This window comes from Ranitomeya variabilis, chromosome 8 (assembly GCF_051348905.1).
Source record: "Ranitomeya variabilis isolate aRanVar5 chromosome 8, aRanVar5.hap1, whole genome shotgun sequence".
NCBI classification, from domain to species: domain Eukaryota; kingdom Metazoa; phylum Chordata; class Amphibia; order Anura; family Dendrobatidae; genus Ranitomeya; species Ranitomeya variabilis.
The window spans coordinates 16,143,060-16,158,620 of NC_135239.1; the positions used below are offsets into that span (position 1 = coordinate 16,143,060).

The 15,561-nt window shown below is 43.4% G+C and overlaps 1 protein-coding gene across 16 annotated transcripts in view; it reads right to left on the reverse strand.

Moving 5' to 3' along the window:
• Window positions 1-9,227, reverse strand: part of LRRC7 (leucine rich repeat containing 7) — a 358,992-nt gene extending 349,765 nt beyond the window's left edge. For 13 of the 16 annotated variants that reach the window (XM_077276761.1, XM_077276758.1, XM_077276760.1 and 10 more), the window contains exon 1: window positions 8,682-9,207. Coding sequence is in view for 3 of the 16 variants with exons in the window: in XM_077276763.1 (XP_077132878.1) it covers window positions 8,682-8,706 (25 nt within the window). In the remaining 13 variants the exon portion in view is untranslated. Of the gene's footprint in view, window positions 1-8,681 lie in introns of all 16 variants that reach the window. The other 3 variants (XM_077276763.1, XM_077276762.1, XM_077276750.1) reach the window with 1 other exon arrangement.
• Window positions 9,228-15,561: the final 6,334 nt, after the last annotated feature.

Consider the following 15,561-nt stretch of genomic DNA (forward strand, 5'->3'; position numbering starts at 1 on the left):
CAATTGTCCTTGATGGGGATTCTACTCATGTCTGCTGTTATGGAACTCCAGTATGTGTGGTCATGGTTTGCAGGACTAGAGATATTCTTTCCAGTGACTTTCCAGTGAGAATAATAAGGGGGCCCTGAGCTGGGGTCTTCCATACACCCTTTTAGTACCTGGGATAACCAATAGAACAGCTCCGTACTGTCTGCCCCAATGGGACAATCCTGCTGCCATATCACAATAAGGACTGCACTGTACAACACTGTATGTCGATATATTCTGCTTCTTGCGTAGCCGGAAGGGATAGAACAGCTGTCACTAAACAAGTCGAGAATGTTCTGCTATACTGTCACACGGCGAGTTCATTTATAAAGCGTAACTTACTGGCTGCATTGTCAATTAAGCATTGATTCCACTAGAAAGATTTTAGAGCTGGCAGTGGGCACTCGGCGGAAAATATTTGTCATTTCTAAAATGATATATTGCACAGAGGCCGCAGCTGTATCTTGTGTATTCTATGTTACCGTATATGATGGTTATCAATGTATTGTGGCCACGGATCTGCTCAATCAGCAACCTAACACCCTTGGAGGTGTAGGTACAGGGCTTGTCACATGTAGGGTAAGCTCACCTAAATCCAACCCCTAATCTTTGCACACCACAGCTCAAACGTTTGCTGTGCTGGGGATGCATGGGAGAAATTACCCCATTCAATCTATGTCAGGTTAATCCGATGGCTATGTACAAAATCCATGGGAATAAGAAGAATCCTGTTCATTCCAGATGACTTTTTCGCATATTCCCTTGTATTTAAACTGTGTGGTGAAAACCTATTTACATCTATGATATGTGTATTGTGGTCAGAGGTCATGCAGATTTCGGTCCAGAATCTGCCCCTGTGTAACATATCCGTAGGCTAAATCCACACAGGGATTCCTACATAAATCCAATAAATCCATGGTGAAACTGCTGTAAAATCTGCATGCGGATTCGGTTGTGGACATTACTGTGGATTCACAGCAGATATTGCACCAACCACAATGAAAAGTCGGAGATCTGTAGTGAAATTGCACACCAGAAATTGATAAGATGCAGATTTGAAAATCTACATATCAATTTCCATGCAGAAAATTTCAAGAGTGTGCGGATGAGATCTGTTGTGATCTTCATGCTCATGATCCACTGCAGCTTTTTTCTCCTGTGTGCACTTACCCTTAAGAGGCATGCACCTGTGTGACCACGTAAAAAGATTTCCCTACAGGCTGGGGGCTACGACCGATTTGTGCACAAAAACTTCACTGACACCACTATTTATAATGATGGCGCTCTTTCAATGACTACAAGCAGAGATCTTGAAAACCATAATGAATTATTACAAAAAGTGCATTACATAATCTGAGAACATAGTGATCCTGATGTACCACATTGTAAATTTGTTACTGATCGTGCGGATATGGAAATGACTACATTGATTGTCATGTGATTGCAGCAGTCAGTTGCTGACTAGTGGTGCTGTCAGTTGCTGACTAGTGGTGCAGTCAGTTGCTGACTAGTGGTGCTGTCAGTTGCTGACTAGTGGTGCTGTCAGTTGCTGACTAGTGGTGCTGTCAGTTGCTGACTAGTGGTGCTGTCAGTATGGATACCACTTTACCTACTTACCACTACAGCTATTTTTTAGTCGCAAGAAGTGTGGGGCCTAGTGATCGACGTCAAGGGAATGGCACCAAATTTTATATAATTTCTAACATTTCAACTACTAAAGAATTGTTTTCCAATTTAGAAACCCTTTAATAAAGTTAGTCTGCTGAAACTGGAAAACCCCTTTAACCCCTTGATTGCTCTTTAGACTCCACATACTTGAAAGCAGCTGCTCCTCACAACCCACATTAATGCCTCAATGATGCTTCTCTCTGTTCCAAGAAGAATTGTGGTGCTGCCAGTGTCGGACTGGGGTGACAAGGGCCCACCAGTAACATTGACTTTGGGGGCCCCATTTTTCACCTGCATGCAAATATTATACTACCTTTGTTCACAAATCTACCTATATCTCTATATAATAATACACTGGGTAGTTTGGTTAATGAATGGGATGCTGCTTTTTTCTGTACAGAGTGAATCAAGTGAATTATGCCAAGTACTGCCCATACAGTGGGGTTGGGGGCCCAGATCTACACAGGGGATACCCTATGGGCCAGTCCGAGCCTGGGTGCTGCCTAAAAGCTGCTTGTTCATCTGCTTGACCATTTATCTCGGCCACATCATCTTATGTGTAATGCCCGGCCATTGGCTTAGAAACAATAAAGAATTATGATATTCATGTATTGTTATTATTTCATAGTCATGCTCCAGCATCCATCCCAGGACTGTTTCCAGCAAAAGACAAAAAATGTTCTGAATCTCATTGAAGCGCTTCACTCTACTGACAAAATACATACAATTCTCAAAAAGTTTCTTGCTATCCAAGCAGCCAAAGCTGGGTATGTTGTGTGCACCCTTGACCATGAAGTGGGAACAGCATAGATAGTGGTGAGACTATACGACTGACAGCTATAGACATCACCAAGACTGTCTAGGTCATGAGCGGCAATCCTATGTCACACTGGCTACAAATGGCACAAACACAAATGTTAGGCCCACGCTGCATTATCCGGTAGGCCAAGATGAGCAGTGGCTGTGACAGGTGACTCCAAGAGCAAGATTGCACCGACTGTCGTAATCTTTATTCCAGAAACAGCATCATTATTTCATTATAACTGTTGGTGGTCTGTATATGGCACTATAATGGGGTCATGTGTATATCACTGTTATGGGGTCCTGCTTATGCTCCTGTAGTACAAGAGATGTGGTGCACTCCGCATGGAAAAAAAAAGGTGCAGGCTGAACACAAAGTCACAATGTCTATAGAAAAAACAGCCGCACACTCAAGACTTGCAGGTTTTTACGTGAAAGTTGTATTTTTTATTTTTAGTACAGGCATCACCAAATGCTTATTAGTGTTCACTAATGCACTGCATCACCAAGGAGACGGACTCAGTGCTACAGGACCCTTGCAGACTCCGCCCACTCCGGACTGCCTCTGTACCTTTTCTACCCTCCATTAAAAGTGTGGTTTTGACAAAGACCAGCCTTGGTCGAAACGTTAACCGTAACTTAAAGTATCCGTCATTTTCTCTGAACACTAATAAGCATTTGGTGATGCCTGTACTAAAAATAAAAAATACAACTTTCACGTAAAAACCTGCAAGTCTTGAGTGTGCGGCTGTTTTTTCTATAGACACTGCTTATGCTCCTGACATGGAGCTCTGTGGATGTCCCTGCTATGGCGTACCTAGGATGTCACTCTTCGGAGGCTCTCTGGATATGATTTTTATGTCATCCTTCAGATGTCACTGTTATGGGGTCCACTGATTGTCCTGTTTTAAAGGTCCTCTGGCTGTTAGTTTCATGGGTATCTGCTTGCTTCCATTGTTATGGTGGATAATTGGCTGTGACTTCGATGAGGATTATCTGGATGGATCTATAATGGGAGGCTGTGCGTCTGGTGCAGGAGTGAGGTCCTTTGTGGCTAATAATGTTATAAGAGTCCTGAAGCTGCTACTGATATTGGAGCCTTTTGTAGTCCTGTTATGGAAGTTTTGTGGCCATTAGTTTTATGGATGACCACTTGCTGGTTCTGTAATGGGTGGTCATGTAGCTGGCATTCTTATGGTGATCCAGTGAGTGGCACTATACTATAATGAGGAGTCATACGGCTAACATTGTTATGAGTTATGATGGTCCTGTAACTCGCACTGTAATAAGGGGTCACGTGGCTAGCATTGATATAAGGGTCCTGTAATTGGCTCTGCAATATGGGGTCATGTGGGCAGCATTGTTATAACAGTTCTGTATCTGGCACTGTAATAAGGGGTCAAGTGGCTAGCATTGTTATAAGGATCCTGTAGCTGGGTCATTGGATCATTGATATAGGGGTCTTGTAACTGCCACTGTAACAAGGGGTCAGTGGCTAGCATTGATATAAGGGTCCTGTAGCTGGGTCATGTGGCTAGCATTGAAATAAGGGTCCAATAGCTGGCACTGCAAAATGGGGTAATGTGGCTAGCATTGTTAGAAGGCTCCTGTAGCTGGCACTTTAATAAGGCTTCTTTCACACTTCCGTCGGTCATCCTGCGTCAGAGTGCAGTGGACCGACGTATCGACGGGCTTTGCAAAATTAGAGGAAAACGCGTGCAACGCATTCCAGTGTTATGACGGATGCGCCTCATGAGTCCCGGGCTGAATTTACAGGAATAAATTTCTGGAGAGCGAGAGAGAAGAGACAAGAGAGAAGAGAGGAGAGAGAAGAGAGGAGAGAGGAGAGAGAGAGACACACTTTTCCCCGGGTTGGAATATGCTTCCAGGCATGCTCAGTTGTAAAAACTTCCTCCGTCACTGGATTCCTGCGTTTCACAGTGTGCGCAGGATCCAGTGTCCATAGGCTCCCATTCTGTGCAACGACGTATGCCGCAGGACGCGTCAGGGAACGTTTTTCCACTGCAGACAAAAAAACTTTTCATGGAACGTTTTTTGGAAAAGACAGGCCGTCAAATTTCGCAGGATCCAGTGCACGACGCATGAAACGTGTGACCATCCGTCGCGATACGTCGCTAACACAAATCTATGAGAAAATGCAGGATCCTGTTTTCTCAAAAAACGACGTATCTTGACGGGACTACAAATACGGAAGTGTGAAAGAGGCCTAAGGAGTCATGTGACCAGCATTTTTATGATTATCTTGTAGCCGGAAATGTAATAAGGTGTAATGGTTAGCATTATTAGCCGGCCATGTGATTGGCACTTACGCTTCCAAAGCTGAAGGTTCTCATTGAATTCAGCTGGAAACCAGAGCGACATTTCCATTATACATGGAGAGACATTTGTATGATACATGTTACAATAGTATGATGAAACATATCATCGTATCTGGTAAATTACACCAAGCGTCTTCTGCTGACTAATCTCTCACCATTCCAGAATCTTAGGTATTACAAATTCTGTTTGACCTTTCTACGGTAAAGGAATAGCATGATTGACTTCATCTTGCCTATAGTCTTCTTGTAAGAAGTATGGAAAACATCCTGAACATGTCACATTAATGAAATGTCAAGACCCCAGGAAAGATCACATATAAGGTGTGAGCAAAGCTGCAGCCAGATCTTCACCAGGGGCAAAAGCCCATTGCCCTGGCACTGTCTAAACCTAATAGATATCACCCTCCTCACAGTAGAGGCACATTACTGCTTGCACCCGCTGGCTACACCCCTGGGGATTCTGAATACCCCTCATGATAATAGCAAAGTTACGATCAGTAATGGTCTACGTCTAATATTTAATTTAGTTTTGCACCTATACTAAACAAATCTTTTTTACAGATCATTGAAAAAGTATTCACACCGTGTGAACTTTTCCACATTTTTTTCCCCTATTACACCCACAAACTTAAATGTATTTTATTGGCATTTTTGTGATACCAACACAAAGTAGCAAGTATTTCAGAAGTGTACAGGAAATTATACAAGGTTTTCTCATTATTTTAAAAATATAAATCTGAAAACTGTGATGTGCATTTGTATTCGGACCCCTGTAGTCTGATACCCCCCACAATACAAACCTAATTGACCAACGCCTCCAGAAGTCACATAATTAGTACATTGTGTTCACCTGGGTGTAATCTCTTCTCAGTATAACTACAGCTGTTCTGTGAAGGCCTCAGAGGTTTGTGTAAGAACATCAGGGATCAAACAGCATCATGAAAACCAAGGAGCCCACCAGACAGGTAAAGGATAAAGTTGTGGAGAAGAGTAAAGCAGGGCTGGGTTATAAAAAAATAGCCCAAGCTCTGAACATCTCATGGAACACTATTCAATCTATCTGTCTTCAGTATTCTATCTATAGATCTATCTATATCTTGAGAAGGCTTGAGAAAGGCTCAGTTGTAGCCGAAACGTCGCCCAGACATGTGGATTGATTAAAATCCTGCACATTTTCCCACTGAAACAATGGAGTGCTGCCTCTTTCTTGGAATTCTATGAAGTTTGGATAATCATTGGACAGATTGTCTGGGGGCCTTGCACCCGAAGATAAGTATTATACTGTGCTGTTCCTTTTTTGTTTATCTATATCTGTCTATCTGTGGTATGTACTGCTCATCATATCTATACATATACCTATGTAGCTAAATTCTAGACACATACAATAGAATGCCCCCATGCAAGAACATAATATGGACCCTTGTTCTTCAATAGATCATCAAGAGCACCTTTAAGTATCTCAAACAATTCACCTGTTAACTGTGAACCATGAAATTGATTAGCTCAGTGAAGAGCTAATGTCGAGGTGACAGTGGGCCCCCTAGCCTAATGGGACTCACACATATGATAAGTCTGGCCTTGATGTTCTATCTATCTAGTTATACCATCTCCATCTATTTGCACCACAGGCTCCGCATATGTATTTACCATTTGACATCTCATTAATTATATACAAGCATTCTTCATCTTTAATGCATCCAGGCCAATATACATTGCCATTGTCACATTACTGCCAAACTCCTGAAATTCACTTTAAATTTCCATACACACAATCTTTAAGAGCGCTGCTGCCCCAGAGAATCCAAGCATTGATCATCTCCTTTGCACATACATTGATTGCCCAAATCTGTATTCCAAAAATAGATGCGCGGTTCCCAATGGGATTAAGGTAGCTGAATACATCTGATTTGTAAATGAAGCTGAGGAATAACTTGCTGTCGACCATACAGGGAGCCAGTTATACGGTACTATCAGGATTATTAAAATATTTAGTTATACAAGAAAAAAAGTTATTCGTCGCCATCATGAACTCTCTGAACTCTTTTCATACTCAGGGTTATAGAGGTGACCAATATTTTTTTTACCTGGGGAAGCTATGCATTATAGACAACTGTATTTAGGAATCAGATCATCCAAGAAGTAGTCCCCCATATAGGTATGAGAATGAACATAAGCAATATTTCTGCCGATAGGGGGTTTGATATTGAGGTTCATTCCCAGAGCACCCCATTATACAGCACTGCCTCATCTGCTGCCGTAGGTAAATTAATGATTAATGTGCAGAATCTCTATGTAATGGGGGTTCCCTCAGCAATGCACATATAACAAGAGTCTCTTCTGCATTCAGCACCACAGTCTGGACAGCTCCTCACCGAACCTCCCATTCTGTAGCCATCCCATACACAGAGCATCAAACCCCCTGGAAAGCCATCTCCAGGCAGAACTGCAGCCTCTCTTGCCCAGATACATTCCTGATTTGAGACAGTCACTGTATTATTATCACACAGAATCAGACACAAAGACTTGGTATGGCATGATAGTCTGAGAACAGAGAATATCCCATAGCCAGCACTTTCCTCATTCACTGGACAATTAACCTTAGGATATAAAGCCCATTGCATATATTTCACCAAATATCAGGGTCCGCAGGGTGCCCAAGATCTGGGAGGCACAGACTGTGTAGGCTCTCGCTTCTTGCAGCCTGTGCCAAAGACCCTCTAACTGATAAGTTGATAAATTAGAAAAAAATGTCTTTATAACACAGATCTGACAGTGTCCAGCAAATTGGGGAACATTCATCATAATGCCTGTTGCCACTTCAGACGTTAGCAACATATGAACAGATCACATATTATTAGCAATAATAATAATAATATAGGAAATGCAGTAACCACCACATACCTCTCAAGATACATAATCATGGCCCATAGGGGTGCATGCATTGTGTGCCTCCCCCAGACATGGTTGACACCTGGACAGCAGCCTCTTCCCTATACCCACCAGAACTCTGAAGCTAGTCATTAGACTTAATGTAGGGATAATAATAGCATTTTTATAGAGAACCCATAGTGCCATCACATATAACTCCAGACGCATTAGATTCTATAGTGGCATACACATTGCAATTTGTGCCCCTTAGAAATTAGTGAAACCTGGGCCAAACCCCTATCTCTTCAGAAGAGGTCAGATAAGTATATTGCAGGGATGATAATATTATTACAAGGAGATCCAAATGCCCACAAGATATCCATTAGTCTATAGTGGTACGTATGCAGCAATGGCCCAAGTCGTGCAGGGGGCACAGGGATAGAATCCCCCATCCATCCATCCAAGACCTAATGACTAGCAGATAAATTGTCATATTGGATAGGTAACAAAATAATACAGAGAACACAGAATCCACTGCAAATTGCTCCAGACCCATCTGAATCCATAATGTGCATGCACCTCAATGTGTGACCCCCATGACATGGGTGACAGTAGGGTAAATCCCCCATCCCCTACTTTCTCCATCTGTCTGACCATCAATATCTTATTAATACATTAGGTAAAGTCTATAGTGCCCACTCCACATCTCAGGGTCCATAGTCACATATGCATTGCAATGTTTGCCCCAGACCTGGTTTAGAGTCAGCCCCTCCTGTACCGAACAAGTGCATCCTCACACAGGAAGGCTGATGGCAGATTTATTACAGGGACCCACAGTGCCCAATGCATAGCTCCCAGTGCACGGTGGTGTATGCCCTGCAATGGATGCGATCAGACTTGGTGCCCCCAGTGCAGCTGCAACCCCCCCCCCCCCCCCCCAACCTCCTCCAGGACCCGGCACATACAGTATATACTCACATTGGAGGGATGATAAATTGCCCATTAGTGCCCGGTGCAGCTCTGCTATTCCTAGTGGTCTGGTGGTCCTCAGGGTGTGTAGATGGGGGTCTACAGGGTGTCCTTCAGGTGCATCCACAGGCTAGCCCCCATAAGGATGAGGAGTGGGACAAGCTGCAGCCGAGCTCCAGAGTAACATGGCATGATACCACCTAATGCCAGCTGCCAAGAGTGGGGGGCTCATCCTCTGCCACCTCCATCCAGGTGCATCACTCCCAGGCTCCAGAGCATGTGTGCCCGGGTACAAGGGGGAGTCTCCGGCAGCCACAGTGCCCGGGCAGCAGCAGCAGCAGCAGCCTCATTCAATGCTCACAGCCTGTGCAGCCCCTCCTGCCCCCGCACCAGCCGCCCCCACACTCTGTGACGTCACGCCGCCCACCTCCCTGCACACACCTAGGGGGCTTCTTCTGCTTGTATGGAGGGTCTCTCCCTCAGCTGTTGCCGCAGCCCCGGCTCATTGCAGACGAGTATTCCTCCTCCAGAGCTCGGAGCGGCTGCAGATTGCCAGAGTCTCAGCTCCTCAGCCTGATGGTGGGGATCATACCCTGTATCTCCTGACTATATACTGATGGTGGGGATCATACACTGAATCTACTGACTATATACTGATGGTGGGGATCATACACTGTATCTCCTGACTATATACTGATGGTGGGGATTATACCCAGTATCTACTGACTATATACTGATGGTGGGGATCATACACTGTATCTCCTGACTATATACTGATGGTGGGGATCATACACTGTATCTCCTGACTATATACTGATGGTGGGGATCATACACTGTATCTCCTGACTATATACTGATGGTGGGGATTATACCCTGTATCTACTGACTATATACTGATGGTGGGGATCATACACTGTATCTACTGACTATATACTGATGGTGGGGATCATACACTGTATCTCCTGACTATATACTGATGGTGGGGATCATACCCTGTATCTACTGACTATATACTGATGGTGGGGATCATACACTGTATCTCCTGACTATATACTGATGGTGGGGATCATACACTGAATCTACTGACTATATACTGATGGTGGGGATCATACACTGTATCTCCTGACTATATACTGATGGTGGGGATCATACACTGTATCTCCTGACTATATACTGATGGTGGGGATCATACACTGTATCTCCTGACTATATACTGATGGTGGGGATCATACCCTGTATCTCCTGACTATATACTGATGGTGGGGATCATACACTGTATCTCCTGACTATATACTGATGGTGGGGATTATACACTGTATCTACTGACTATATACTGATGGTGGGGATCATACACTGTATCTCCTGGCTATGTACTGATGGTGGGGATCATACACTGTATCTCCTGACTATATACTGATGGTGGGGATCATACACTGTATCTCCTGACTATATACTGATGGTGGGGATCATACACTGTATCTCCTGACTATATACTGATGGTGGGGATCATACCCTGTATCTCCTGACTATATACTGATGGTGGGGATCATACACTGTATCTCCTGACTATATACTGATGGTGGGGATCATACCCTGTATCTCCTGACTATATACTGATGGTGGGGATCATACACTGTATCTCCTGACTATATACTGATGGTGGGGATCATACACTGTATCTCCTGACTATATACTGATGGTGGGGATCATACACTGAATCTACTGACTATATACTGATGGTGGGGATCATACCCTGTATCTCCTGACTATATACTGATGGTGGGGATCATACACTGAATCTACTGACTATATACTGATGGTGGGGATCATACACTGAATCTACTGACTATATACTGATGGTGGGGATCATACCCTGTATCTACTGACTATATACTGATGGTGGGGATCAGATCATACACTGTATCTACTGACTATATACTGATGGTGGGGATCATACCCTGTATCTACTGACTATATACTGATGGTGGGGATCAGATCATACACTGTATCTACTGACTATATACTGATGGTGGGGATCATACACTGTATCTACTGACTATGTACTGATGGTGGGGATTATACCCTGTATCTCCTGACTATATACTGATGGTGGGGATCATACACTGTATCTCCTGACTATATACTGATGGTGGGGATTATACCCTGTATCTACTGACTATATACTGATGGTGGGGATCATACACTGTATCTCCTGACTATATACTGATGGTGGGGATTATACCCTGTATCTACTGACTATATACTGATGGTGGGGATCATACTGTATCTCCTGACTATATCCTGATGGTGGGGATCATACACTGTATCTCCTGACTATATGCTGATGGTGGGGATCATACCCTGTATCTCCTGACTATATACTGATGGTGGGGATCATACACTGTATCTCCTGACTATATACTGATGGTGGGGATCATACACTGTATCTACTGACTATATACTGATGGTGGGGATCATACACTGTATCTCCTGACTATATACTGATGGTGGGGATCATACACTGTATCTCCTGACTATATACTGATGGTGGGGATCATACACTGTATCTCCTGACTATATACTGATGGTGGGGATCATACACTGTATCTCCTGACTATATACTGATGGTGGGGATCACACACTGTATCTCCTGACTATATACTGATGGTGGGGATCATACACTGTATCTCCTGACTATATACTGATGGTGGGGATTATACCCTGTATCTACTGACTATATACTGATGGTGGGGATCATACACTGTATCTCCTGACTATATACTGATGGTGGGGATCATACACTGAATCTACTGACTATATACTGATGGTGGGGATCATACCCTGTATCTACTGACTATATACTGATGGTGGGGATCAGATCATACACTGTATCTACTGACTATATACTGATGGTGGGGATCATACCCTGTATCTACTGACTATATACTGATGGTGGGGATCAGATCATACACTGTATCTACTGACTATATACTGATGGTGGGGATCATACACTGTATCTACTGACTATGTACTGATGGTGGGGATTATACCCTGTATCTCCTGACTATATACTGATGGTGGGGATCATACACTGTATCTCCTGACTATATACTGATGGTGGGGATTATACCCTGTATCTACTGACTATATACTGATGGTGGGGATCATACACTGTATCTCCTGACTATATACTGATGGTGGGGATTATACCCTGTATCTACTGACTATATACTGATGGTGGGGATCATACTGTATCTCCTGACTATATCCTGATGGTGGGGATCATACACTGTATCTCCTGACTATATGCTGATGGTGGGGATCATACCCTGTATCTACTGACTATATACTGATGGTGGGGATCATACACTGTATCTCCTGACTATATACTGATGGTGGGGATCATACACTGTATCTCCTGACTATATACTGATGGTGGGGATCATACACTGTATCTCCTGACTATATACTGATGGTGGGGATCATACACTGTATCTCCTGACTATATACTGATGGTGGGGATCACACACTGTATCTCCTGACTATATACTGATGGTGGGGATCATACACTGTATCTCCTGACTATATACTGATGGTGGGGATTATACCCTGTATCTACTGACTATATACTGATGGTGGGGATCATACACTGTATCTCCTGACTATATACTGATGGTGGGGATTATACCCTGTATCTACTGACTATATACTGATGGTGGGGATCATACTGTATCTCCTGACTATATCCTGATGGTGGGGATCATACACTGTATCTCCTGACTATATACTGATGGTGGGGATCATACCCTGTATCTACTGACTATATACTGATGGTGGGGATCATACACTGTATCTCCTGACTATATACTGATGGTGGGGATCATACACTGTATCTCCTGACTATATACTGATGGTGGGGATCATACACTGTATCTCCTGACTATATACTGATGGTGGGGATTATACCCTGTATCTACTGACTATATACTGATGGTGGGGATCATACACTGTATCTCCTGACTATATACTGATGGTGGGGATTATACCCTGTATCTACTGACTATATACTGATGGTGGGGATCATACACTGTATCTACTGACTATATACTGATGGTGGGGATCATACACTGTATCTCCTGACTATATACTGATGGTGGGGATCATACCCTGTATCTACTGACTATATACTGATGGTGGGGATCATACACTGTATCTCCTGACTATATACTGATGGTGGGGATTATACCCAGTATCTACTGACTATATACTGATGGTGGGGATCATACTATATCTCCTGACTATATAATGGTGGGGATCATACACTGTATCTCCTGACTATATACTGATGGTGGGGATCATACACTGTATCTCCTGACTATATACTGATGGTGGGGATTATACCCTGTATCTACTGACTATATACTGATGGTGGGGATTATACCCTGTATCTACTGACTACTGATGGTGGGGATCATACACTGTATCTACTGACTATATACTGATGGTGGGGATCATACACTGTATCTCCTGACTATATACTGATGGTGGGGATCATACCCTGTATCTCCTGACTATATACTGATGGTGGGGATCATACACTGTATCTTCTGACTATATACTGATGGTGGGGATCATACCCTGTATCTCCTGACTATATACTGATGGTGGGGATCATACACTGTATCTACTGACTATATACTGATGGTGGGGATCATACACTGTATCTCCTGACTATATACTGATGGTGGGGATCATACACTGTATCTCCTGACTATATACTGATGGTGGGGATTATACCCTGTATCTACTGACTATATACTGATGGTGGGGATCATACTGTATCTCCTGACTATATACTGATGGTGGGGATCATACACTGTATCTACTGACTATATACTGATGGTGGGGATCATACTGTATCTCCTGACTATATACTGATGGTGGGGATCATACACTGTATCTACTGACTATATACTGATGGTGGGGATTATACCCTGTATCTACTGACTATGTACTGATGGTGGGGATCATACACTGTATCTCCTGACTATGTACTGATGGTGGGGATCATACACTATCTCCTGACTATATACTGATGGTGGGGATTATACCCTGTATCTACTGACTATGTACTGATGGTGGGGATCATACACTGTATCTCCTGACTATGTACTGATGGTGGGGATCATACACTATCTCCTGACTATATACTGATGGTGGGGATCATACACTGTATCTCCTGACTATATACTGATGGTGGGGCTTATACCCTGTATCTACTGACTATATACTGATGGTGGGGATCATACACTGTATCTCCTGACTATATACTGATGGTGGGGATTATACCCTGTATCTACTGACTATATACTGATGGTGGGGATCATACACTGTATCTCCTGACTATATACTGATGGTGGGGATCATACACTGTATCTCCTGACTATATACTGATGGTGGGGATCATACACTGTATCTCCTGACTATATACTGATGGTGGGGATTATTGTTGTGAATTTGGATTCTGGGCTCCCCCGGTGGCCGCTTGTGGAATTGGACTTGTCATCCTCTTTCCTGTTTCACCTGGTTCCATCAGTAGTGGGTGTCGCTATTTAAGCTCATTTCTCTGGTGGTTTCTTGCCGGTCAACAATGTTATCTGATGCCTCTCAGTGCTTGTTCCTGCTTCTAGACTACTACTAGATAAGTTGGACTTTTGTCCTTGTTTTGTTTTGCCTATTTGTTCCAGTTCACAGCTGAAGTTTTGTTACTGTGTCTGGAAAGCTCTCGTTGATCAGGGATTGCTACTCTGGCGTTATGAGTTAATGCCAGAGTTTAAGGTAATCTCTGGATGGTGTTTTGTTAGTGTTTTTCTGCTGACCATGAAAGTATACTATCTGTCTTCTGCTATCTAGTAAGCGGACCTCAAATTTGCTAAGACTATTTTCCTGCTGCGTTTGTTGTTTCATCTGAACTCACCGTCATTATATGTGGGGGGCTACTGTCTTCTTTGGAAATATTTCTCTAGAGGTGAGCCAGGTCTTATATTTCCCTCTGCTAGCTATTTAGGTCTTAGGCCAGAGCTGGGCATCTAGCGATAAATAGGAAATGCTACCTGGCTATTTCTAGTTGCGCGGCAGGCTTAGTTCATGGTCAGTATAGTTCCATCTTCCGAGAGCTTGTCCCTCTATAGGCTTGCTATGATCTCTGCCTGCAGAGATCATGACAGTTTGACCGGACACTAAAGTGTTAAAGACCCAGGTTTAGAAAGGAGAGTTATAAGAAGTCTGCTGGAATTTTTTTTTTTTTTTTCCTCCAGTCTGCCTTGCTGCAGTCTTTTTTCTCTCTCTCCTCCTAATCTCTGTATGCTCTGTGTGCACCTGACAATAATGGATCTCCAGAGTGTAACTGCGGGTTTGAATAATCTCATCACGAAAGTACAAAATTTACAAAATTTTGTGGTACATGCTCCGGTATCTGAGCCGAGAATTCCTTTGCCGGAGTTCTTCACAGGGAATAGAGCTAGCTTCCAGAATTTCCGAAATAATTGTAAGCTTTATTTGTCCCTGAAGTCTCGTTCAGCTGGAGACCCTGCTCAGCAGGTTAGGATTGTGATTTCCTTGCTCAGGGGTGACCCTCAAGATTGGGCCTTCTCATTGCCAGCAGGGGATCCTGCGTTACGCGATGTGGATGCGTTTTTTCTGGCCTTGGGCTTGCTTTATGAGGAACCTCATTTGGAACTTCAGGCAGAAAAAACTTTGATGGCACTATCTCAGGGGCAAGACGAAGCTGAAGTTTTCTGCCAAAAATTCCGTAAATGGTCTGTGCTTACTCAGTGGAATGAGTGCGCCTTGGCGGCAACTTTCAGAGAAGGTCTCTCTGATGCCATTA